The sequence below is a fragment of the Watersipora subatra genome, chromosome 8, assembly GCF_963576615.1.
Source record: "Watersipora subatra chromosome 8, tzWatSuba1.1, whole genome shotgun sequence".
In the NCBI taxonomy this organism is placed as follows: Eukaryota; Metazoa; Bryozoa; class Gymnolaemata; order Cheilostomatida; family Watersiporidae; genus Watersipora; species Watersipora subatra.
Genome location: NC_088715.1, coordinates 13,657,979 through 13,684,275, shown reverse-complemented (window position 1 = coordinate 13,684,275; position 26,297 = coordinate 13,657,979). Strand labels below are relative to the sequence as shown.

The 26,297-nt window shown below is 36.1% G+C and overlaps 1 protein-coding gene and 1 long non-coding RNA gene across 2 annotated transcripts in view; one reads left to right on the top strand and one right to left on the bottom strand.

Moving 5' to 3' along the window:
* Positions 1–26,297, top strand: part of LOC137402306 (uncharacterized) — a 63,230-nt gene that overhangs the window by 707 nt on the left and 36,226 nt on the right. Inside the window, exon 2 of the mRNA XM_068088804.1 lies at positions 913–1,069. Coding sequence (XP_067944905.1) covers positions 913–1,069 — 157 coding nt within the window. The remainder of the gene's footprint in view (positions 1–912; positions 1,070–26,297) is intronic.
* On the bottom strand, positions 15,496–26,259 carry LOC137401979 (uncharacterized). The gene is made up of 4 exons (XR_010979412.1): positions 26,104–26,259; positions 19,193–19,283; positions 16,514–16,656; positions 15,496–16,216 (listed from the first exon to the last, which is right to left on the bottom strand). It is a non-coding gene; the product is annotated as an uncharacterized lncRNA (long non-coding RNA).

Sequence of the window (26,297 nt, the reverse complement as noted above, 5' to 3'; positions counted from 1 at the left end):
AAATACACCAGGTTTTGTAGACAGATGCTTATAGACAAACTGTTTATATCTCGCAGCCCATGATGCATGTCCTTGAGAATTAAATGAACATTGTCACCTTTCAGAAAAACGGAAACTATTGTAATATTTTATTGTTTGTAGTTGTCTTTCCTTTAAAAATATTTACTAATTAGCAAACATATTCGAGATCCTTTAGCATGGTTTGCACTGCATGGACACTAACCGCAGCCAGGTTTTATTCAGCTGCCAGTTATTAGAAATCAGCACTCTCTGCATTGCTGTCAATATGCGTTACAAACTTGCTTATACAAACTCTCACCAACCCTTTATTTAAACACTCACTAACCCTTTATATAAACACTCACTAACCCTTTATATAAACACTTACTAACCCTTTATACAAACACTCCCTATCCCTTTATATAAACACTGACCTATTTCTAATCTTTTATACAAACACCAACCAACCGGCTATACAAACATCTGATAATCAAACTAGACCCAAAGTCCTGCTCCAGGGCCACATCATAATCACGTAGCACGCTTGCATTTGTGCATACGCCGGCCAACTCTATGCTCAATATTTAACTCAAAAAGTGCCTTTGAGTTGCAGCCTACATTCATACTGTTTGTGGTGTACAACAATATCTTTGCTGTTTAAAAATTAAGACATCAGACTCTTAATCCAATAATGTGGTTGTTTTAACATTTTTAGCTACTTCAACTTAAATTTTGATAACAAAACCTCTCAACTCTACTTTTTCACAGGTACAGATTCATAGATTAATCTTCTACCGACATACCAGTTTAGAAAGAGATTTACATATCATAGAATGACTCATATAATGCATCATCTAGCACTGTATGGCCCATGTAGCAAATAGTTTATCATTTATGACTGGTTCTTCGTAGCCAAGAGTTTGAAATGCCACCGGACAGTCTGCCATCTTATGAATTGGGTAGAGACAAGACACTCTGTGATGTTTGTCTAAAGAAGAGCTCACCAAGACAGAAAGCTATCAGCTATTGTACTTACTGCTGTAAGAAATTCTGCCTTGCTCATTTGGAGGTACGAGTATTTCCTTTATACATGATAATTTGAATATGATGTGAGCAGTAGTTCTGTGTGAAGTTGTTAGTATATATTATTACTTTGCATCAAGCTGATATTGGTAACCAGTAGCTTCATCGTACTATGCAACTGCACAAAAGTCCCATATAGAGGTACTATAGAAATGCAATAAAAGGTTTCTTGCTCATCAGCAAAAGTTTATGCATGCTTAAATTATAGGCTGGACTTTTTATTTCCTCAAACCAATGCTGTTTTGTTAGAAAATTTAACCCTTTTTACAGCCGTATGCCCATTCATGTAAAATCTATGGTCAACTGCCCAACTAACAACGACATTCCTGGGATGTTCCGTAACGTTACGCTGAAATAACATTCCAAAAAAAACATTGTCATAACGTTCTACAAACGTTATTTGATGATCATTGTAGAATTATGTTCCAACAATGTCGCAGGAACGTTGCATAGAATGTTGTGCAATAATATTATCATAACGTTCAGCAGAATGTTACAGGAATATACTTTGGAAACGTTATCATAACGTCGTTAGCGAACATTATTAATGAATGTCCCAGGAATGTCCCAGCAACGTTACTCTGGAATGTTCGAGTGAAAACATTCATATAACATTGGCTTGAAATGTAACTAGAATATTATGGGGTGACATCATATTTACATTCAAATAATTGTCCCAACAATGTTTCAGGAATGTTACTTTTGAATGTTCGAGAGTTGATGTTCATATAACATTGGCTTGTAACGTAGTTAGAACATTATGGTGTTACATCAATTTTACTTTCAAATGAATGTCCTAGCAATGTTACAGAAATGTTACTTTTGAATGTTCAAGGGTTAACATTCATATAACATTGGCTTGCAATGTAACTAGAATATTATGGCGCGACATCATATTTTACATCAAATGAATTTTCTAGCAATTTTTTCAGGAATGTTACTTTTGAATGTTTGAGTGTTAACATTCACACAACATTGGCTTGCAATGTAACTAGAATATTATGGTGTGACATCATAATTAACTTCAAACGAATGTCTTAGAAATGTCCCAGGAACGTTACTCTGGAATGTTCAAGTGAAAACATTCACATGACGTTGGCTGGCAATGTAGCTAGAATATTATGGTGTGACGTCATAATTACCTTCTAATGAATGTCTTAGGAACGTCCCAGGAACGTTACTCTGGAATGTTCAAGTGAAAACATTCACATGACGTTGGCTGGCAATGTAGCTAGAATATTATGGTGTGACATCATAATTAACTTCAAACGAATGTCTTAGAAACATCCCAGGAACGTTACTCTGGAATGTTCAAGTGAAAACATTCACATGACGTTGGCTGGCAATGTAGCTAGAATATTATGGTGTGACGTCATATTTACCTTCAAATGAATGTCTTAGGAACGTCCCAGGAACGTTACTCTGGAATGTTCAAGTGAAAACATTCATATAACATTGGCTTGAAATGTAGCTGGAATATTATGGGGTGACATCATATTTACATTCAAATAATTGTCCCAACAATGTTTCAGGAATGTTACTTTTGAATGTTCGAGAGTTAATGTTCATATAACATTGGCTTGTAATGTAGTTAGAACATAATGGTGTTACATCAATTTTACTTTCAAATGAATGTCCTAGCAATGTTACAAAAATGTTACTTTTGAATGTTCGAGTGAAAACATTCATATAACATTGGCTAGCAATGTAGCTAGAATATTATGGTGTGACATCATATTTAACTTCAAATGAATTTTCTAGCAATGTTTCAGGAATGTTACTTTTGAATGTTCGAGTGCAAACATTAATATAACATTGGTTAGCAATGTAGTTGGAATATTATGGTGTTACCTCAATTTTACTTTCAAATGAATGTCCTAGCAGTGTTACAAAAATGTTAATTTGGAATGTTCGAGGGTTAACATTCATATAACATTAGCTTGCAATGTAACTAGAATATTATGGTGTAACATCATATTTAACTTTAAATGAATTTCATAGGAATGTCCCAGGATATATTTGATATTTTATTCATGAATAGAAGTTAGTTTATTCATGAATATAATATAATTGTAAAAGCAGCATATCTACTCTATACTGCATTTGCAATTGCTAATACAATGGGCAACTCCTGTCGTTCACCAGGATATCCAACTAACAACGACATTCCTGGGATGTTCCGTAACGTTACGCTGGAATAACGTTCCAAAAAATATTGTCATAACGTTCTACAAACGTTATTTGATGATCATTGTGGAATTATGTTCCAACAATGTCGCAGGAACGTTGCATAGAATGTTGTGCAATAATATTATCATAACGTTCAGCAGAATGTTACAGGAATATACTTTGGAAACGTTATCATAACGTCGTTAGTGAACATTATTAATGAATGTCCCAGGAATGTCCCAGCAACGTTACTCTGGAATGTTCAAGTGAAAACATTCATATAAAATTGGCTTGAAATGTAACTGGAATATTATGGGGTGACATCATATTTACATTCAAATAATTGTCCCAACAATGTTTCAAGAATGTTACTTTTGAATGTTCGAGAGTTAATGTTCATATAACATTGGCTTGTAATTTAGTTAAAATATTATGGTGTTACATCATATTTAACTTCAAATGAATGTCTTAGGAATGTCCCAGGAACGTTACTTTGGAATGTTCAATTGAAAACATTCACATAACGTTGGCTGGCATTGTAACTAGAATATTATGGTGTGACCGCATATTTAACTTCAAATGAATGTCTTAGGAACGTCCCAGGAACGTTACTCTGGAATGTTCGAGTGAAAACATTCATATAACATTGGCTAGCAATGTAGCTAGAATATTATGATGTGACATCATCATTAACTTCAAATGAATGTCCCAGAAATGTCACAGGAACGTTACTCTGGAATGTTCGAGTGTTAACATTCATATAACATTGGCTTGCTATGTAGTTGGAATATTATGGTGTGACATCATATTTACATTCAAATGAATGTCCCAGGAATATTCCCAAAATATTACCTTTGAATGTTCCAGCGTAAACATTTATATAACATTGCCTTGCAATGTAGTTAGAACATTATGGTGTTATATTGTTTTTACTTTCAAATAAATGTCCCAGCAATGTTACAAAAACATTACTTTGGGATGTTGGAGTGTAAACATGCATATAACATTGGCTTTCTATGTTGCTATAACATTATGGTGTAACATATGTACATAATTGTATAACTGGTTCTATTAGAGCCTTTGTTGGTAGTTTAATAAATTGGCAAACAACAAACCATTAAAAAAAAGATTAATTTTAGTTTTACCCATTTTGCCATCCTCCTATGCAAATATTGTTTTGACTAAAACCAATTGATAGCAATCATTTGTCTTTTTCATCATAACAGATGTCTGCAATCATTTTACTTTTCTCATTTTTGTATGGGAATTATTAATAGCTCTATCGATATTCATTATTTTGAGAAATCGAGCACAATGGTACAGAGAGTTTTAGACATTAGCCAAATGTGATTAATTATGAGTTGCAATCAGGAACATTATGGTCAGGCAAGTTTATCCTGACCATGACGGTTTCCACCGCTAGTGGTCGCTTCTAGATCCCAAATTTTCAACTGGGAGATATGCATTAATATTTAAAAAGAAACATATTTAAACAAATTATGAGCTTGCATCTAAAAGCAACAATGCTGTTGACATATTTGCTCGGAGCACGCCACACAATATTTATATTTTGCATACAAAATTACATAGAAGTTACCTTCTCATTTTGCAGCAAGATACAGTAACTTCAAGTGATGTTTTAATAATTTGGGAGTTGTACCACTACGCTTTAACAGAAGGACAACTTTTAGTTTCACATTAACTCGTTTTTATTAAATTGCTATAATAGTTGATGCTTGCAGTTTTTTGAAACTAACATAGTTAAACTGCAGTAGTCAATAAAATGGAAAGTAAAATTATTGACTTGCTAAAATTCACGAAAAGAAAGACACTGTATTCACTTTGCATACAGTTTATAGATGCTATTAACTGAAGATCCTAAATACTAGGTATGTAAAATAATACTACAAAGTTTATAGCAAGAATGACAGACTATCGCTGTATGCGTTTTGACCATAAACTCATTAGTAATGTAGTTAAAACCTCATTAGTAACCTGTTAAAAATTTGAGATAAATTCAAATATAGTTGAAAAGAGCAAATTTCAAAAATAATACCAACTGGTACTAACTTCAGAGAGCGCTGAAAAAGTAAAACATTAGCTAATTTGATAACAGGCCAACGCAAAGAAGTTTGAATGCAAACAAAGAGTTTCTAAAGAGGAAAGTGTAGCAGTAATATAAATGTAACGAGGTTATAAAGCTGCAGCACTTACTAGTTCACAGTAGTTGCATCTGTTTAGACTGTTCTACATATACATTTGGTAAATAGGCATAAAGCATTCAGCTACAATTGTAATTCTTAGAAGTAATGATGATGCAAAAAACAGTCTTTATATAAATTGACAAACGACATTTTATTAACAAGTACTTTGATTCTATGTGTGTAACATCAACTGATATGTTTTAGGGGAAGTAATAATACTACGGCAAGGTTTTAAAAATTGTAGCATTAAGTACCTAAATTCCAAAAACGATAATTCAATTGGCTTGCCAGATATTTGTTTTTTATCATTAAAAGCTTTTACAAATTATATAGACGAAATACAAGTAAGTTTAATATGTGTATTAGTACATTTTAAACAAATTTTTCATGTTTACATTTTGTTTTGTAAGTTAAATGTTTTCAACCAATTAATTAAAAACGTATTTTGTTGAAATTATTTCAAAAGACTTGAGTCTGCTGTTGTGAGCCTGTGCAATATTTTTAAACATTTTTGGTTTGAGTTTTGATTTATTATACCAAAACAACATTGTTTGAATACTTTCAAATTACTATTCAATACTCGATTTATTCATACATTTTATTTGCATAACATAGTACCGAAAGTATATACCTTTCATTTCGTTAAATAATTTAGTTCTGTCATAATGTTAGAATAATAATAAATGATGATTTTACCAAATATGGCAGTTTTCATCAATTTAGTAGTTATACTAAAGACCTGGAAAGGAGTTGTTATACTGTGGTGTATTTTATCAGGATGTTTCATAGCTTCTGTTGTTGTCAGGTTTCAACTCTTTTGCAGAATCACATGGTACTAAGCATAAGTTTTAGGGTGCAGTAAGAGAAGTTACCGGAGGTTGTATCAGATAATTGCTAGTAATTCTAGAGAAATGCTATGAGGCATGATTAACACCTCATAGATGCAACCTTCCAAGGAGGGAAAACTCTAACTGGAAAAAACTGGGTAATCTGTTATTGAAATAGATTGCAGCTGAGTACATGCTTGAACTGAATCAGTGTTTTTGCATTACATAGAAAAATACATGTGCATGTAGAGAGCTCCAAGTCAAGTCATGTTTATGAAAATCTTTAACAAGTTCACATTAAATTAGTTTAAAAAAATTCATTTTTATCGTGTTGTAGTTCAGATCCCAATAGGACCCTGATGGATAAGCTAGATTAATTTGGCTTTAGAATTGTTAAAATACATCATATATAGATTTGATACTAAGCAAAATGGCTATAGTACAATGCAACCACAAATGGTTTTTCTATTGTCTGTTTGGGTAATAGGGTTTGTGCATTTAAGGTATATCATAATCCATTTACCATAAAGATAATGTTCAAGTAAAATGTTTAGACTAGCAGTTAGTATCGCTACGGCTCAGTAGTCCACATCAGACAGCTCTTAGCTTTAGGAATCAGGGTTGTATATTAGAAGACACAACATCATTGTTCAGGCTTGTCGACACATTTGGTTTTTGCTTGCCTACTTGCTATCATTTTTCATGTGATTTTATTTGCGTGTTTTATGCAAAATTTTGTGCCAACACTATGTACATAACCATAATCTGCAAATGGAGCGTTTATTTTCTGTTTTTTTTGCATGTCTGGCTAGTTGGTGTTCTAAACCAGTCAATCACAGATGTCACTAAAATAATAGACATGGGCTTACATGTGATTCTTGATAGACTACAAAAGTAAGCTGAGCCTAATGAATAAACAACAGTATATATATATATATCTATATATCTATATATATATATATATATATATATATATATATATATATATATTCAGAGTCGCTAATCATGGTAGCCCAGGAGCAAGTGCTCCCAACAAGGCAACTCCAAACGAAAATCTCTCACACTAGAGACGATCCTAGATGCAGACTGTGCAAAGATGCACCTGAGACCATCCAACACATCATCAGTGGATGCAAGCAGCTAGCAGGGAACGCATACACTGAGCGGCATAATCATGTCGCAGGTGTTGTGTATAGAAGTCTATGTGATGAGTATGGCCTTAATAAACCATAACACTGGTGGGAAGCTCCTAGTAAGGTCAATGAAAATGACCGGGCTAAGATCCTCTGGGACTTCTACATCCAAACTGACAAGCATGTCCTGGCAAACCAACCAGATATAGGGGTGGTAGACAAGGAAAACAAGAGGGCTGCTATAATAGATATACATGTAGCAGTACCCAATGACTACAATATAGCCAGCAAGGAAAAAGAAAAGGTAGAGAAATATCTCCCTTTCTGGAGAAGAAATTGAAAAATGCTGGAATGTAAGAACAACTGTAATCCCAGTAGTCATTGGGGCACTGGGCGCAATAACACCGGCGCATAAAATGTGGCTTGCCCAAATACCAACAGCAATCAACTCAGGTGAGTTGCAGAAAAGTGCGCTATTGGGAACAGCTAAGATCTTGAGGCGAGTGCTCAAACTCCCAGGTCTCTGGTAGGAGACCCAAGTTAGAGCAGAATTTACCACCCATACGGGGTATCCGGGGTGAGGAAACAATTTTTTTTATATATATATTGTGGAGGACTAGACAAATGTATTAACTATGCTCTTATCCTTAGATATCAATGTTCTGTATTACAACCTTATGTGTGCTTTTCTATTATACCCTATTATGTAACACTGCATATCTAGGCCTGCCTCACAGGCCTGCCGCAACGTAATTAGGTGTTATGTAATCATTATGTAAGTGGGCGCTGCTGTGCAACATGTATTCATGATTATATATAATAAATAAGTTAAATTCACTCACACCGACTGATCACGTTTGTGCCTGCCTGGGTGGCTTAGTCAGGACCATTCTACCAAAACTGATCTAGCTTCAAGTAAGGACTGCTTGGGAGATACCTAAGGAAGGCTAAGGGTTGGCTACGCTACAACAGGACCTGATCAGAAATGCGATAGCATTAGAGATCAGGCCCTACAGCAAGCTAGCCCGGAACCTAGGCTAGCCAAGATAGGGTCTCAGAGAGCAGGCTGTGTTAGCGTTCCAAGTGAGCCTGAGATTGGGGCAACCAGCCGTGGCCTGATCAGACCACTAGGTGTGTCAGGCAGGCCGACGAGGGGAAGGCCCAGAGTTCAGGCTGCACCGGCTTGTTAGGATAGTAAGGCTGGCTCAACTACCGGGCCAAGCCATTACAATATATATATATATATATATATATATATATATATATATATATATATATATATATATATAAATCTGTGTCTAAGTGTAGTCCTGTTATAGCAATGATAATAATTACCATCTAGCTTCAGGGCTCATAGCCTCACTAGCTGAATGCCTGGCATTGCAGGGGTAATAAAACAACTTATAAACAGTTGCAGATGATGTACTGTAATTGTAATGTAGTAGGTAATGTAGTGTTTATAAGCAGTTCTATTACCCTTGCAACGCAGGGCATTCACCTAGTAATAAATGAAGCGTTGTGCATGTCTTGACAATGTTCTAATGAACTGGAATGTTTTGCAGAGATAAATTAATCATATTAGCAATGAGCATATTAGTCTTTTTAGCAATGAACAAGATGAATGTTTGAAATATGTGACATATTATCTGAAAACCTACCTCAAAGAAGAATAATGGCTAATTTTGTGAATACTTTTTACAGAAGCAGCGGACCATTTTAACCTTAGCTCAAGTGTTGTTTTTGTTGGCCCAAATTTATTTTGGCTTAGTTTAACTTTAACTTAAGTGACCTCATAACACCTTTCAGAGGTACATGTATATGGTTTCATTTGATACCATGCCTTCAAAGTTTGCTCCCTAATCGAATTAAGGGCAAGTCAGTTAATGTCAACTCATGCATACCTCAGATGTTTAGATTTGTCACTCTGTAGCTTTTAAATGAAGTAGACGTATTGAAAGTGATTGTTAAGTATCCCTACCATAACTTTGCTAGTAGATGAACTAGGAAGCCTCATACTAAGTCATACACTTTGAAAAGAAGAAAAGCGATGAGACATGATCAAAGTCAACTAGCATTTGCAATGATTGGTGAAACATGTTTATTCATATAGAAGAGCAATAAAGGTGAAAAATTCAAACAGCAAGCAATAAGCGCTGTAAAATAGTCAGCTTGTCTGAGGTTGGGTGAACAAAATCCTCCATAACATGACAAAAGCAATCACAAAGATTCTGTTATAAATTCTGCTGATGTTCCAAGCTTTAGCTGCGGGTAACAACATCTGTAAGGGCAAAAGCTTACAAAGATGTTTGATGTCAAAGATAGTCAATGACTCCGCCCAATGCACTCGTGCAACTGCATCAAGCTTCGAAAATATAAATTCTAACTGTTTACATGTTTCAAAAAACAAATAAGTCTGGTAAATCTAAAATTTTACTGTGCAATCATCGGTGGAGTTGTAGGAAGTTGCAGCTATGTGATTGCAGCCAATTTCATGTGCAACTAAAATTGATAGTAGTTGCTGCAGTGTAAACACACCGTAAGACATTTCCACTGTAAGCCTATTGAGTGATGTCATAGCGAAGAGGCAAACTGGTAAACATGACTAAAATAGTAAACTTTTGATTGATTACTGTTTATGCAGTCATAGAGCTTACTCCATGAATAATACCTACTTTGGGACAGCCATAGCATTGCTCAATGAGCGAATGATGGAGATGCGATGCACATGAGACTGGTGGGTTTAAATATACCATAGTCATCTATTTTGGCAGCACAACTAAATGTCTGGCCAGGTGTTTAGTTGTTAAAGGTTGACTTGCAACAAAATTCACATTACCGTTATTTGATATGAAAATATTCACTATGTCTTACTCTGTTGTGTTGTAGGTGCAAAATATGTGGAAATGTGATTACAATCTCTTAAAAGCTCAAAAACGAACATAAAATCGCAGCCCCACGAGACCGCCGTAGTTTGGATTCCCTTTCCAAAACGGCTCAAACGTGATGTAGTTGTGAGAGATGGATTCTGTTTACACTTTCATGCAATCTTATTCGTCAAAATGTTTTCGCAAATATACTTCACGCATTCAATCAAACTATGTCTATTGTTCTTACGCGTCAGTTTTATCGTCATTGTAATGCTGTCACTTTTAGCACTGATATCTTATAACTTATCGCAAAAGTTCATTAAATATTTTAACCTTACCCCGAATGAGTACATATCATTGTCTGATAATCATGACGAGCCTGTTGGTCACCTTTGATGATCAAAAAGTGCTGCAAAATTTATTTCCGAAGTGTTGGGTCACATTATCAGATTATGACTTGCCAATTAGACCAGGCCGAAGCAAAACTGTAAAGTAGCGAGCATCTATATTTGATATGCGGTCTTTGGTAAAACCCAAAGTGTTTGTCATAAACTAATACTACGATAAGTTTTATATTGAGCTTTGTATTGGCCTTTCAATTCGCGCGAGAACATTCGTGACAAGACAATAACCAAATTTCGTAGTTACGTCATCGAAATAAAGAGATTCTAAGCTATGGCGGCTTTTCGTTTTTGAGCTTTTAAGAGCTTGTAATCCCTTTTCACATATTTTGCACCTACAACATAACAGAGTAAGACATGGTAAATCTTTTAATACCAAATAACTGTAATGTGAATTTTATTGCAAGCCAACCTTTGACACAGCTGCAACTATAATGGAAGACAGCTTCAAAACAGTGCCATTATATGTTGTAGCCACATAAGTATCAAAATGATTAATAAAAATGTGTGTGTATTTCTATTTTCAGAATGGCTGTAACATATATGCAACATTCCAAAACATTATGGTTAGGATGATGGCCCATGCGCCGCACGGTGAGATGGCATAGATAGTCAACGCATAGATAGTCAACGGACTGAGCTCGTGTTAGCAGTCAGACATCCTCAGCCTGTGTAACAGTCCTTGACAGTGAGACCGTCTAGTGTAGTGCTATTTGAAGGATGTGATTAATTCACTAATCTCTTAGAGCTCAACTAGAGAAGAGTTCAACATGCTAGAGAATTAACAGACAATAGCTGCGTTTCAATGACGCTCATAATTTGCAAACTGAGCCGATCCACAAGTGATCTGCGTCATGGAAACGGCATAAATCCGCAAGCTAAGCGAGTTTTGCGATCTACAAAACATTATCGAATCCATTGTTCTTGCCAATTATGGAAACGGCACTAGTGGGGGTCCTACCACACAAAGCTGTCGTCAGAATAGTCACTTTTAAAATCACTGTCGTCACTTTTAAAATCACTGTCGTCACTTTTAAAATCACTGTCACCTTTTTCAAGTTGGTAACCAAAACAATCTCTTTCTTCACATTCGTTATTTTAATACAAATATCTATACTGGTGGCACTGGGTTGCGTTAAAAATCTGAAACTCGCTCAGTTTGAACTTCTGCTAACCAAAAGCATGGCTCAACCAGCGCCCTTCACAAACATATTAGTGTTGTTTGGGAGCGTTGCTGATTACTCCGCGAAGAGTGACAGCCGTCTTATGTTTTTAGAGCTATATTTCTTGTACTGAAAATAGACCGAGATTGTCTTTAATAATCACTGTCAGTCACAGACTTGGAAACGGATTTGCTGTCAATGTCGTGGCATTTCATTGCTTTAATTATTTGGCAGTCTATAAATGCTGGGCCAGATGCTTCAAACCAAAAACTAGTAAAGTTTCGGTTGACCGTGGTGATTTATGAACAAATAATAAGTTAGTAACGGTACGGCTACACGTAACAAAATTTCCGTTGGTTTTAACCAAAATCACGAAATGATTGAAACACACAGAATTATTCTGCGCTGCTAGAATCGTGCTAGCGAGCACGATCTCAGCAGCTTTTGCAATTAGTATAGTCCAAGAGACGTATAATGACACACAATAAAAGTATAAGTGCAAATCAACATAGTACACACGATGCAACTGCTTAGATTGCGTTATTGAATGTATTTATTGTTTGGATGTTATAGCTACAATTTGTTTATTTTTTAATTATATTTCCTTTCTAGCAGCAAAAGTTTTGTGGTAGAGAATGTTGACATCTCTAGCGCAAACAAGTCAGTTGTATCGTATTTACTATGATAACTTTCTGTAATATTTTTCTTGTGTGTTGCATTATGTTTTCGGACTACATATATCTTAAAATTTGCTAAAGTCGTGCTCGCTAACCAACAATAGCGCGACTTAAACAGTTACATCGTGTGTTCTATGTTGAAATGCTTTCGTATTTTTATTGTGTGTCGCGGTTCATGTCTTGGACTATACTAATTGTTAAAGCTGCTAGAATCGTGCTCGCTAATTATTTGTTTAATCTGTTAAAAGCGTTTCGTCGACGAACTCGGTGGGCATGCACAGCTCAAATAATTCTGTGAATTTCGACTGATTAATTCTGCGTTTTTCGTGATTTCGGCCAGAACTCAGAACCAACGAAAAATTCGTTACGTGCAGCCGTACCTTTAGTAATCCTACTTACGCAATCCTCGTCACCTACATTAATAAATGGTCGTCTCGTCCGTCACTTTTTAAATATCCCTGTCGTCGGGTCGTCAGAATCGTCACAAAACATGGGAGGACCCCCACTAGTGTTATTAATGTGCATTAGAATATCGATGACAATCACATTAAAAACATTTTCACGATTCAGTCGTTTTTATTTCCATTTCAGCAGTCTCAATGCGCCAACCTTCCGAATCATTGCTGCTAACCTTGGCGGGGAAAAGACTGCTTAGCTATTTATTGAGTCATTAATTAGGCTAGTACTTGACCTATGAGGTCAAGCCTGGTGTTAAATCCACATCAGCAAGTGTTTATTGAAACGCTCGATTGCAGAGTACAGTGTGTACATAGCAAAATGCTTAATTATTCATATTCTCTGATTGTAACGCGCAGTCACTCGTACTAATTCCTCATTGAAGTTGAGAGCACTTTTGCAGGATTTTATTACATTCAATTTACTCTTTTCTACATTTCAAGTGAACTTAGGTACAATACACCAACATTTTACTCAATCGAGGCCTGCATTTGTTTCACCTATGTTGTCATTTAAGTTCCTTCTATTTTATTGTTTGCATGCAAAACTTTAGCACAGAATAGAAAACCATTTTAATATTTAACAAGGCTCTTTAAAACACAAACAAAATTATTATTAATGAAGTATCCTTATTCAGCTTTAGTCTTGCTTCATGCAATGAGAACAACTTCTCTATAAGGTATCACTGTTTTTCTGCAACAATGTTTTATTCAGTTGCAGAATTTTTAAAAAACTTTAGATAGGTTATTTTAAAATCTAAGCAAAAATCTTTAGCTGTTTTATGGTTATAAAATACCTGCAAATTTTCCAAATGTATAAAAGGAAACCTTATTGCAAATATCGTTCACAATAAACGAGCTGCTCTGTTTAAAGATCGGTCTATTGTTAGGGCAATGTTAAAAGGACTATAACTATGTTTCCATGGTGCGCAGTACTGCGATGCAGCCCCCTCCGAAGTCGAAGGGATTGACACGTTACCATGCTGCGCAGTGGTTTTCAGCAAATTAGCCAGAGAACAGACATTGTATAAATCGAATTGCCTGATGGAGAAATTGAATCGATCATGGATACCGAACATCAGAAAAGGTCTTTTTATGCCTCTGTCATCATTATACTTTTATTTACAATACACAATCACAATGTTTTACAAAACTTAACACAATTTTTACAAAGTAATATATTTTTAATAAGAATTTTTTAAGCAATATATTATTTAAACGTTATTTAGGACGTGCCTCCTGTTTTTCGAAAAGTGTTGGCATCGACAACAAAGTCTGGGAAAGTAATCACCTCATCCTTGTGGGCGCAGACCATAATTAAATATAGGTGAAAGAAAATCAGATTAGAAAAAAACAAGATTAGCAGGATAGCTTTTGTACTATTTCATGGCCCTCAAAGAATCCGTTTTCATGGCATGGGAGATATGTGCAGCCACTGCGCAGTTGCTGTTTCCTTGTTGCAAATTTGCACAGACTTCGCACTGATCAGTGCGCAGTGGTTTCAGTGCGAAGACGCCGTTTCCATGATTCGGAAAGGGCGCAACTCCGAAGCACTGCGCATCATGGGAAAATAGTGTATGTCAAAAACCCTCCTAAGAAGGTTGAACTGGCTAATTTTGAGCACCTAATATTATCGCTGCAATATTAGGGTAGCCCTTTTGCTAGATTAATTAAACGCTCATGCTTTAATATTGTTCGATTCATTTTGGTTCAGTAAATGTTTGTTCCAGCTGTCTCAAGCCATTTTTAGTCCTAATAGTCAAAATAGTCCTATAAAACCACGGGTACGCTGTAAGCCTCATAAGGACACAACAGAGAGCATTTAAATCCAAATTGCTGATTACAGCAGATGTCTGATCAGAACTTTGCAGGATAAAAATAAACTAACTTGAATTGCATAAAATTTGCAAAGTTCTCACAATTGTATTCACATAGTTAAACAGCTGCAAAATGGCTGAAGACTGTTTTGCCATAGATATGTTGGAGATTATATTCATGACCAGGGGAGTGTCCTACTACATGACTGACCCTGACACTATATTGAACTCATGAGTGATGTTACCACTTATACCCCATACAAATTGAAGTAGCAGGGATAGCTCAATATGTATGTGTGCCTGTGTGTGTTGGTCTGCGTACTGCTACTCATGTTTAATTCTCAGCTTGACCTTTGGTGTATTTTAAATGCCAATGCGCTGGCTGAAGCTCACTACCCTTTCTTGAAGGTGACATTTACGAGCCTATTTAAGACCTATTAGCTATAGGAGACTGGGCAATGCAAAGCTGTGGTGTCCTACATAAATAGCCGCATGCTTTGTGACAGAAGGGCAATGCTTTGTTCACTTGCAGCTGGTCAGGCAAGTGAGTCATCATTGTTTACACTGAAAGAATCAAGAGACATTTTTGTTGCTACATGTAATTTGATATAACTACTAAAGCACACAAGATATTTGTTTCAAATTTTAGATACAACGCTTATACACTATGTATTTCCTACCCTGCAAATTTATAAACATAAAGTTGATTATTTCATATAAAAAGTGCGAGTAAAAGTGTATATTGATGCACATGTATTCCAAAAGATATTGCAAAATTATCAATGTTGCCATATGCTATGGGCTAACATGTCAGATAGCTAGGTGTACAAACTGATTTCAAATGCATACACACTGGTACATCGTACGCTGATTGCAGTCTGCCATGAATATAAATGTTGGGTCTTGGGTGTTATGCAAACAGCATCAGCAAACTCGTAGAAAACAAGCGACAATTGGTACACTTTTCTAGACATACTGTGAAAGGCTACACATGACTAAAGACGACCAGTCGGCTGAGCCTTGATCTGAGATTCCCTTGTTAGCTGCTACCTTTGTAGCCTCCTGATGAATTATAATCCTGAAATATCTGGAGGTGATATTTTAACTAACGTTGCGCTGTGCAGTGGAACGAGCATGGAAATCCCTGATGCAAATTGCTTTGTAAAACCGATGAAAGAGTTTTAGTGACCACCAGCTTGTGTATGTCTGCAGTGATTCCTTGTAAGTCGACACCCTGCCGTATGCTCAGTTCTGAGCCTAGACATATCTTTGTGATGACAGGATGAGGTGGAAACATACCACCTCTATCTTTTACACTGATTAGTATCGCATCATCCCCTGATGCGTAAACCTGGACAGGAGGCTATAAAGCTGGTGCAGTCATTGCAGTTGAGTTTTAAGCTCTGTACCTCATAACCTGCTAAATAAATATCATATGCTAATATTATTATAAAAAGCATATGTATCAACCATAAAATAAATTTAACTACATATCGCTGATCTGCTGCAGTATTATTTCAAGCCACTCTGCTTTCTGTATATCTGCTTTATACACTAACAATAAGTGAAAGTAGCTAATACCAAAATACATTTATATACCCAAATTATGCACCACAATATGAGCAGCCATGCAGTTTAGCATATGCAGCAAGGCTGCAATGTGTGCCAGATATTTTGTTTTGTAGAAAACCTGGATATATTGGTCATATTTACCTACCGATGCACTCCACTATGTTCGAGCCAGACCTTGACAGTTCGATTTCCAGCGGTTCGCTTGATTCCAAATCATCATGGAAGTCATCGTCACCTTCTACATGACTCTTTCTTGGTTTAGATGAGAGAAGTAGGGGCAGGAGCCATCTGTGTCATTAAAATCAAGTTTTAATTGCATAACACAATTGCAAAGAATGCTATTTTTAATAAATTTCGGTAGGTCTCAGGATCTTTTCATCAGTGACATCGGAATACTGTGCCAAAATTTATCCAAAGTTTCCAAACCAGCCATTGTACCTACCACTTAGATTTAATAGCAATTAATTTTAAAAATATTATTAAATTCACATAAAAGCTTTGCATCCATAAAGCTGGTTGCCGTATGACATTAAATAATACTCAGCATTTAGGTGGCTGAATGGCATGTAGTAGAGTCGCAAGTGGTGATAAGTGAGCATGCTAGTCACAGTAAATGTAATAAACATGGGCTAGTTAAGTTGAATCAAAAAGCACTAGAAACAGTATTGCTGTTTTTCTAGCAAAAAAGCCATTTTAAAGCTGATCCAAAAAATAGGTGCGAGCTTAGCAACAAGAGTAGTTACCATTTTTAGAACACATTCTCCTATTCTGTAATATATTTGATTGTTAATGTGTTTGCTTGCAGATTTCGATGCCATCTACCAAGTCCAGCATACTAATAAGTTAAGACGAAGAATCATAGTGCTATACTTTTAAAATTATAAAATAAAATACATTTGTCTACCTTTGGGTTATGTATAGAGTTCCATTATAACATGTTTTATAGAGAAAACAAATAAAGCAATTGAGGATTTCAGGCCTATGCCAACAATAATAAGTCTGACAAAGATACTAATGCTCAGCAAACCAAGCCAATCAATGATTAACCAGATTTTTGAGAATACAATAGAAACACTCATGAAGAGATCTGCCATCTTACAATATTCAGTTATGAGATACACAGTTTTACAAGCAACTTGTGTGGAGTATAGTATGGAAGTTAGTGATGTACTTGCGGTTATTATACAATGTATATAGTTAAAATCAATACACTCAGATTTTCAACAGTTTTGCTGGAAACAATTTGCTGTTAGAAAATTGCTGGCAGCAAAATCACAAACTACTATCTACAACCACCACAAACATGCTGCTTCAGTAATGAACTTGTCAATTGAATAGTTGACTGATGACATAGAAATTGTAATGACCCTCTGTTTAAAGGATTATTAACTATAAGTGCTGGATTGGTGGTTCAAGTAGTTGGTTTATGATTTGCGAATTTATAAAGGACTGTATTTTAGGTGTAGATTTAATGTCAAGAATTAGACTGGTTTGTTTTAGTTAAAAAACTTTAAAACAGAATATATTTATTAAAAATTCAAACTTTCAATTGCAAAAACATAAAATATATGAAGGCTAATCAAGTCAATGGCCGATGCTCATTGCGCAAGTCTAAAAATATAAAGAGTGATACAAGAGCAGAGTGATATGTAGAGCGTGAGTAAAATATGGAGTTCGAATTGTTTCTGATCTACACAGGCTTATATATGTTTGCCTAATCAGTCAGGCAATCGTCACATCCATAGATCACAGACGATTGGGCGCTGCAAAGCTTCCTAGGCAGTAAGCGAGTAAGTACAAGGAAGCAGATAACATTTATGCTAAGCAGTAAAATAGCAGGTGCTAGGAAGTTGGAATAATAAATCTGCGTGTCAGGCTAGCAAGTAGCCTGGGCATGGCTCTCGTGGGGATTGGGAGAGAGAGCCTGGGACACATCGCAACACGCGGGGAAGACAACTCTAAAAGCCGACTTCTGAAGTCGCTAATATCACAATCATTATTTCCGAAGGAGTATCATGTGACGGTCTTATTTATGATCTACGCGAGTATTATGTATTATTTTTAATCTGAATTGGCAGCAAACAAACGCTGGTTGGTAAGTATGAAATGTTGGTTGCATAATAAATCAATAACGACAGTTATATTATTTCATATGTTCAATTCATTATGTTTTGATTTAATTATAATAAAAAATTGAATCAATTGAATAAAAAAAATTCACAATAACAATACAAACATAGCAAACGAATAGCAATAGAACAACAAAAATGAATTGCACGCTGCTAGTAAAGAAAAGTATATCTAGTAAAAAGTAATCTCAGTTTTATTTTACTCACGAGTATTATTATTCGCGACAGTTATTATGAACAACTCGGACCTACCACTGCAAAATGGTGCCATCTGAAAGCAAATACTCTTTCCGAAGCCAGTAGGAAGAACTATAAATTGGTCAAGACCTGCGATAATATGTTGTAAAGCTTGAAACTGTTTTGGTCTCAGTGCGACTATGCCTAGCTTTGATAGTAATTTTTGAATGGCTCTATTTTTATCAGTATAGGAAATGAAACTGCTAACGTGAAAACGCAAGAGAATAGTAGCCTATGGTTCCTATCGTTTTATTATCAAACGAGGTATTTCGTAACCACCCAGCCTATCAAAAAAATAGCGCTTTTTACTAGATCAAGTCACGTTACCGTGACAATAGGCTTTTAAACGCGCCACATCTAATACATCGTGAGATACGAATCTAACGACACGCTTCCATTAGTATCAGTCTGAGCGTCATATGTAACATATGTCGCTCGTTTTGCAGAAGTTATCTTACCTTTTTTTCGCTATGTGTCCCAGGCTCTCTCTCCATATCCACCACAAGAGCCATGCCCAGGCTAGCTAGCAAGAGTCCAGAAAGCTGTTTCCTAATCACATCAGAAATGGTTAAATAAAAGGGGATGAGTGGTTATGTAAGATGCGTATAATACTCTTAAGACAGGATGCATAAATACTAATATAGAAGTTGAATAACATGATGAGTTACTTTGTTTCACAATGACAGGTATTCATGGGGTGTGTAACTAAAGATTACAAATGCTGGTCGCTTCACAAAATGGCACCACAATGCACGATTACATTAGCTCAAAATTCAAAGGCAGACACTACCACTGAAGCTGCAATAAATTAGAACTGGAAACAATTGCCAAAAATGAACTAAAGTCAGATATATGCTTCTACTGAGAATACCCTCTAGAGAAGAAAAAAAAACATCAGTTTCCATTAAGCCCCTACAACAAACTAATAAGCATTAAACCTGACACCACTGCCCTACTAGAGCAGATACACGATGTGACCAACCAACAATATTCGTTATAATAGCTTTTGCATAACATAAGTTTCCTCCTAAAAGCAGAAAGCTAAATCTAACAGACTAAAGCTGCGGTCACAGCAGCCGATTTTGGGTCAATTCTCTGACCAATTTTTCTACTGACCGAGAATCGTATCGTGTGAACAGCGCAAACAAGCCTGATACCGATATAGTCCAAAGAGAAAATTTTTTTTCAAAGCCGATATTCTATTTGAGTAGCCAATGACATCTTTTTTACTGTGAGTCATAGTGTCATTAAAGCCTGGTTTCCATATGACAGCACAATGATCGTGCGCAGCCCAGTGATCGTGCACAATGCATTTCATGGGCCGCGATGCGGTGTTTCCATATCGCGCGTAGGCACCACGCTTGCATTGGACAGAGTGGATAATTTCCTTACTTTTTCGTAGGAGAGACGGATTTCTTCGGAAAACAGCCCTCCGTTTGAATTATGGGATGGGTTGACAAGGTCTAGCGGTGTATTGTGGGATACATAATCGTGAGCACCCATCGCAAGGACCCATTCTGTTGGATCCTTGCGATTAGCGTACGCACGTCGCGCTATCGTCGTGTGTTGAAGTTTCCATATCACAGCTGGCCTACGCACGCAGGACGTCGCGGCCTTGTGCTGTCATATGGAAACCAGGCTTTAATATGAACACCATATTTGTCTTCACACCTGTGTATGCTATTGTCATAGCTTCACTCATGAGTAACAGCAACCCGGAAAACTGCTGTTATTATAATAGTTGAAGCACATTATGTTAGCAAAAGATCGTCCTCCTTATGGTTATCCATTATTAGCGATGAGCAGTGCAAAATAATCAGGCAGCTTGCTAAAAAAGTTCACTAAAAACATTGTAGGAAACAGTCAGCAAAATTCAAGGAGTGACTAACTAAAATATATCAGCTAAAGTTATCTGACCCTGCAAATAAAAAACGGACAAAATCACCCACTCTCAGATCAAACTTGGCCTCTGCACAATGGCTGATCTGAACGCAGCTTAATACTAAAGCCTGGTTCACATATCGATTGCGAAACTCTGGCGGTAACTTGCGCAGCAAAACGCTTGCGGCACTAGGCTCGGTGGCATATGTTCACATATAAGCTACATCGCTAAACATAATCGAGGAATCACATAAAATGTTCGCTCGCCATGCCGTTTCTATAATGGTGACCTTCACCTGTACGAGCATTACATGAAGGTTTTGCTTGCGGCCTTTTGCGACATTTGAACAGCCCTAAACTATTGCGAGGCCGTCTGCAACTATCGGTGGTCCTTGGCTGTACCCGGCGCATAGGTTCCCATTTCACCGCTAATAGCATGCGGTGCTGTCGCCAGTACTTTGCGACGTGTTTGGGAACAGGCGAGTGACCAGAGCACACATACACACACACACAAACAAACTGCTTATGAATCATTCAATAAACTAGTGGACAACCAAAGCGACACAAATGATTGTCCATACTGGTTAGGTTATTAAACTATTGAGGCACTCTGCTTGCGCAAACTCTAGTGCGTTCTATACAAGAGGTCAGAGGCTTTTCTGCTCCTTCCAACCTCGGACAAACAGCACAAATAAGCCTAATTGCCAAAGAAATAAGTATAACATCATAATTCATGTAATAATTGGACAAGCACTGATCATTTTTAGTACCAAAGATGGCTGTGATTCTTTGTAAAGTGCTTAACCTCATCCTATTCTGATATTCGATATTCTAGAGCACTTGCACTATTTAATTGAAAAAATAAAATAAAAATCATGACTAGGCTGAATTATTAATAACAGTGACTATATACATGTAGAAACGTGTGTATACAAAGGTTACTGCTGCAGCAGAAGCTACTTTGAAAAACTATTGAAAAAGTTTTTATGGACGATACCAGTACAAATGTATAGCAATGAAGCGCACCACGGTACTTGTAGATTTAGCAATTGCTTTATAAGAAACCGAAAATAGGAGTGTAGCAGGACATCTGAAATTGAAACGTCACATTAAAAGAGAGGTAATGGATTTTAAAATGATTTTATAAAAATGAAACAAATGGTAATATTAGTTAATAGTAAAAATTACATATACATTTAGTTAGTAACCTACAATCGCGATACGGATACTGAAAAAAAAAGATGGCCGAAAATCACAATCTTGTGGTTAGTTATGCGTGTTTGCAAACTTGCGATTACAATCTTCGCAAGTTTAAATCCTCTGCGAAGCGAATTTTTTATTACTAAAACTATCCGTATACAACTGGACCAACCGACAAACGCTCACATTTATATATAGATTGAATGTCATCCGCTGCTAACAGTATTGCATTGTAACATATTGCCACAATTTATTTTACCATTGCTTTAACTTATTGAATAATTATATTAATTACACTAACTATCATGGTTGTTTTACTTTAATTTTGGTCAGCTGCCAATGACATCTTCGACAACAGAACGACTTTGGAGAGACCTCTGCAAAAATCTATGTAATATTGTATAGCCCTTCGGACCTCTATAGAACCTCTCAGCTATGTATGCATGTATGGACCACGTGATGTAATGGAAGGTGCACCAGTAATAGATTCGCTTACATGAAACACAGCCTTTTAGTAATGTTGCAAAGGTGACACGCTAAAGCCGTGGTCACGCGATGACCGAACTGACTTAGGTTTGGAGGTTAGTTTACTTTGGGTCGGCTAAGCCACATGTCACATGGCATCCGAAGTCAGTTCGCCTCCTAGATACCATACGCATGGAGACAGGACACTGTTTCATTGGTAGTTTTTATGTATTTAAACTAAATATTTCTATTGTAAACAAAAAACTTTGAGGAACAATTATTAATTATTATTACACAGCAGACTTATCAGAAGATCGTTCAGCTGCTCAGAATAAATCACTCGATAGAAAAATTTTGCCAAACCTTCCATCAACAAAATTATACTTTTTGTTAATATATGAATGTTTTTCTATGCTGAGTACATAACAAACAAAAACAGTCTTCATCATAGTACTGTGGTTTTACATAAATAAAACAGGCAACGATTATTCATCAGGATGAGTATGACACATTACTTATATTCTACAGGAAATAAAACCACAACCATTCTTTAACATTTATGCAAAACTCAAGCACAACATCTTACATTCATGCAACACAATCACAAGTCCGGGAGAGCCTTGTCATAAATTGTTTGATGTTGTTTATTTAACCAAATAAAAAGATCGTCCCATTTCTATTTACCTTTGCTCACACGCACGTAAATAGAAATGTGACGAGTGCTCGGTAGAATTTTAACCAGCCAATAAACGCAAGGGTTCGACCACAAAATTTCGAGCAGGATCGAAATGGTTCGTTTCAGCCAGAAATGTCTTCGGCTGAACAGTTTACAACTGACAGCAACGTTGTTTTGTGTCGTTTAGTTCGTTTCGGCTCTCACGTGACCACTGACCACCCTTAAAGAGTATTGATGAGTAAGAAATTTGTAAGCTGCGAGTCTAAGAAACACCGGTAACTGCTCAGTTGAGCGATAATCCCATTGAAATACAATTCTTGGATAATACTGTGATAGTGTGGCATGATGCGGATCGATCACCCATAGACTCCCCTTCAATCTATTGCATGTGCGTTTCTATTAATAAGACAAAACTGTCACCATAGACCTATAAGCTGGGCTGACTAATACTTTTTAACGAATGCCATAGCTGTTTAGTGGTTAAAAGTTACCGGAAAGTGGAATTGTCTGCTCCAAGGAGAGATAGCTTTATTGTTGCAACAGTATGTGTAGACGTGAACAGAGCCGTATAGCACACATGTGAGCTCTACGACTCTGAGAGTGAATTTTAAAAAGCTGAAGTTTTTGTTGTTGATGAAAAGCAGCTTAGCCTCCAAAGCTTTAGTCTTAAAGGTTGACTTGCGACAAAATTCACATTACAGTTATTTGGTATCAAAAGATTCACCATGTCTTACATTGTTGTGTTGTAGGTGCCAAATATGTGGAAATGTGATTACAAGCTCTTGAAAGCTCAAAAACGAAAAGCCGCCGTAAATTGGAATCTGTTTATTTCTCTGACGTAGTTCTGACAGTTTGGTTATTGTCTTGTTACGTGATGTTCTCATGTGAATTGAAAGGCCAATAAAAAGCTCCATATAAAACTTATCGTAGCACTAGTTTATGACAAACACTTCGGGTTTTACCGAAGACCCCATATCAAATATAGATGCGCGCTACTTTCAATTTTGTTTTGGCTTGATCTAATCGTCAAGTCGTAATCTGATCATGTGACCCAATACTTCGCAAATAATTTTTGCAGCAATTTTCGAATATCACATGTGACCAACAGGCTCGTCATGATTATCAGACAATAATATGTACGCCTTCGAACTAAGGATAGAAAGTTTAACGACTTTTTACGGTAAGTTATAATATATCAGAGCTAAAAGTGACTGCATTACAATGACGATAAAATAGACGCGTAAGAACAATAGACCTGGTTTTATTGAATGTGTGAAATATATTTGTGAAAATATTTCGACGAATGAGGTTGCATGAAAGTGTAAACAGAAACCATCCTGTAACAACTACGTCCCATTTGAGCCGCTTTGGAAAGAGAATTCCAACTACGGCGGTCTCATGTGGCTGCGATTAACTGTTGGTTTTTTAGCTTTTAAAAGCTTTTAATCACATTCCCATACAATTTGCACCTACAACACAACAGAATAAGACATGGTGAATATTTTGATATCAAATAACTGTAATGTGAATTTTGTTGCAAGTCAACCTTTAACAATAGGTCATATATAACAATCTTATTTTTTGTTCATGAAATGACGAGAACACCTATTGTAGGTTTTCGTAAACAGTGTTAAATAATACAGTGTGATATTCACTGTTCTTTTGAAACCTTTGGCTCAGTTTTTGTTGTTGCTTGTCACAGTAGATATTACAAATAATTAACAAAACAATGAAGTGTTCAGTTATTGTTATTAGCTTGCTTATATGACATTGTCAATTTACTAAACAAATCTTCCTTTTGCAATTACAAAATAGTTTGTGCCCATCTGGGGCATTGGTCAGTAATGACACAAGAAACAACCATCGTAACCGAGCCTGTCAACTTGCAGAAAATTCTCACATAGATGATTTATACAGCTTAAAGGCAATTACGCGGCTATATCAAACAGTCAGTTCACATACCCGTTGAAATGATTGTTGTATTGTCAGATTTGCTCTTTACAAAATAAGAAAAAGGGGGATGCACCTTCAAAAAAATTTCCAAACCTTTATGCAATCTTGTTGTTGAATTTAACTCGAAGAGAGATTATCTCATTTATATCAAATTGTAAAAATCACAATTAGATAAATTACAGAAATTAAAAATTACAGTTACTACATGGTCATGTCATAATAATTAGTCTACATGTATTTGCTAGAATAGACCATGGATCCGCATAAAGTTACTTCCACTTGGCAATGCTTAAATAATTTTGGCAAAGATAAATTTTCTTAGAATTGTGTAACATATTAGCAGACAAATCACTGAAAATTATGTTTTTTGCAAGGAATGTTAGAAGTGAAAAGGTTGCTTTGCTTGTTGTCTGATGGATTATTTTTGGACTCAACAAAGTTTCATGCTGTAAATAAAAAATGATTATTGAGTCTTGACTGACAACTTGCAACTTCGTTTTTATCTTCAGTCAGTACAATAAATAGTTTTGTAACATAAACATGATGTACTGCTCACAAAAAAATCACCTCAAAATCTCTTTCTCATAAAAGAGTCTTCAACTTATTCACTACGTAATTCATTTTAGGTTGAACATAATTAATTTGTATCAACAAAAGCCATTCAAACAGCTGCTCACAAAATGGGTCAGGCCAAACAAGGCAAGTCTTCGTCAGATGCGATGAAATTCGTATGCTCTCTACGAGCGCGTTTCAGAGCTTTTGTGCTTATAGATGTTGGGAATCATCCGCAGTTAACGTTTCACATGAAATGAATACAAATGCTATATATATATAATACTTATAAGAATCCTTTACTGTCAGTTTCACATGAGCACACACTACAATAGTCTCCATACTAAGCATTTGAACCAAGAAAATTTGAATCCATTCACTTGTAGCTACAAAAAGAGAACCAAACCACATAATATAAAAAAGCCCCAGTGAGGGGCTTCCGTCTGATTTAAATTGTAAGCCTCACAGAGGGGCTTATAGTAGTGCATGAGTTAAATCGATCACCACAAGGCAAATATGGTATTCATTATTCGATATCAAGTTGATTTCAACCCTTCGGGCACCATTTTCGCAGGTCTGCGAGTGTGCAGTGGCTTTGTGTAAGGCAGTTTTGTAACTGATCAACAATTTGAGGTTTCTTACCAAATAGCGTCAAATCACGTCCATTAGTAGTGAATAAATCACTCGGCGATATTTATTCAGAACTCTTTTAGCAGTTTTAACACAACATCATGAGTATAGGCAGCGGTAATCACATCGGTAGTTTCAGAAAAAATCACCAACTTGTCGGAATCTCCAACAGGTATTCGGCGTTAAGTATGACTCGCTTGCTCTTC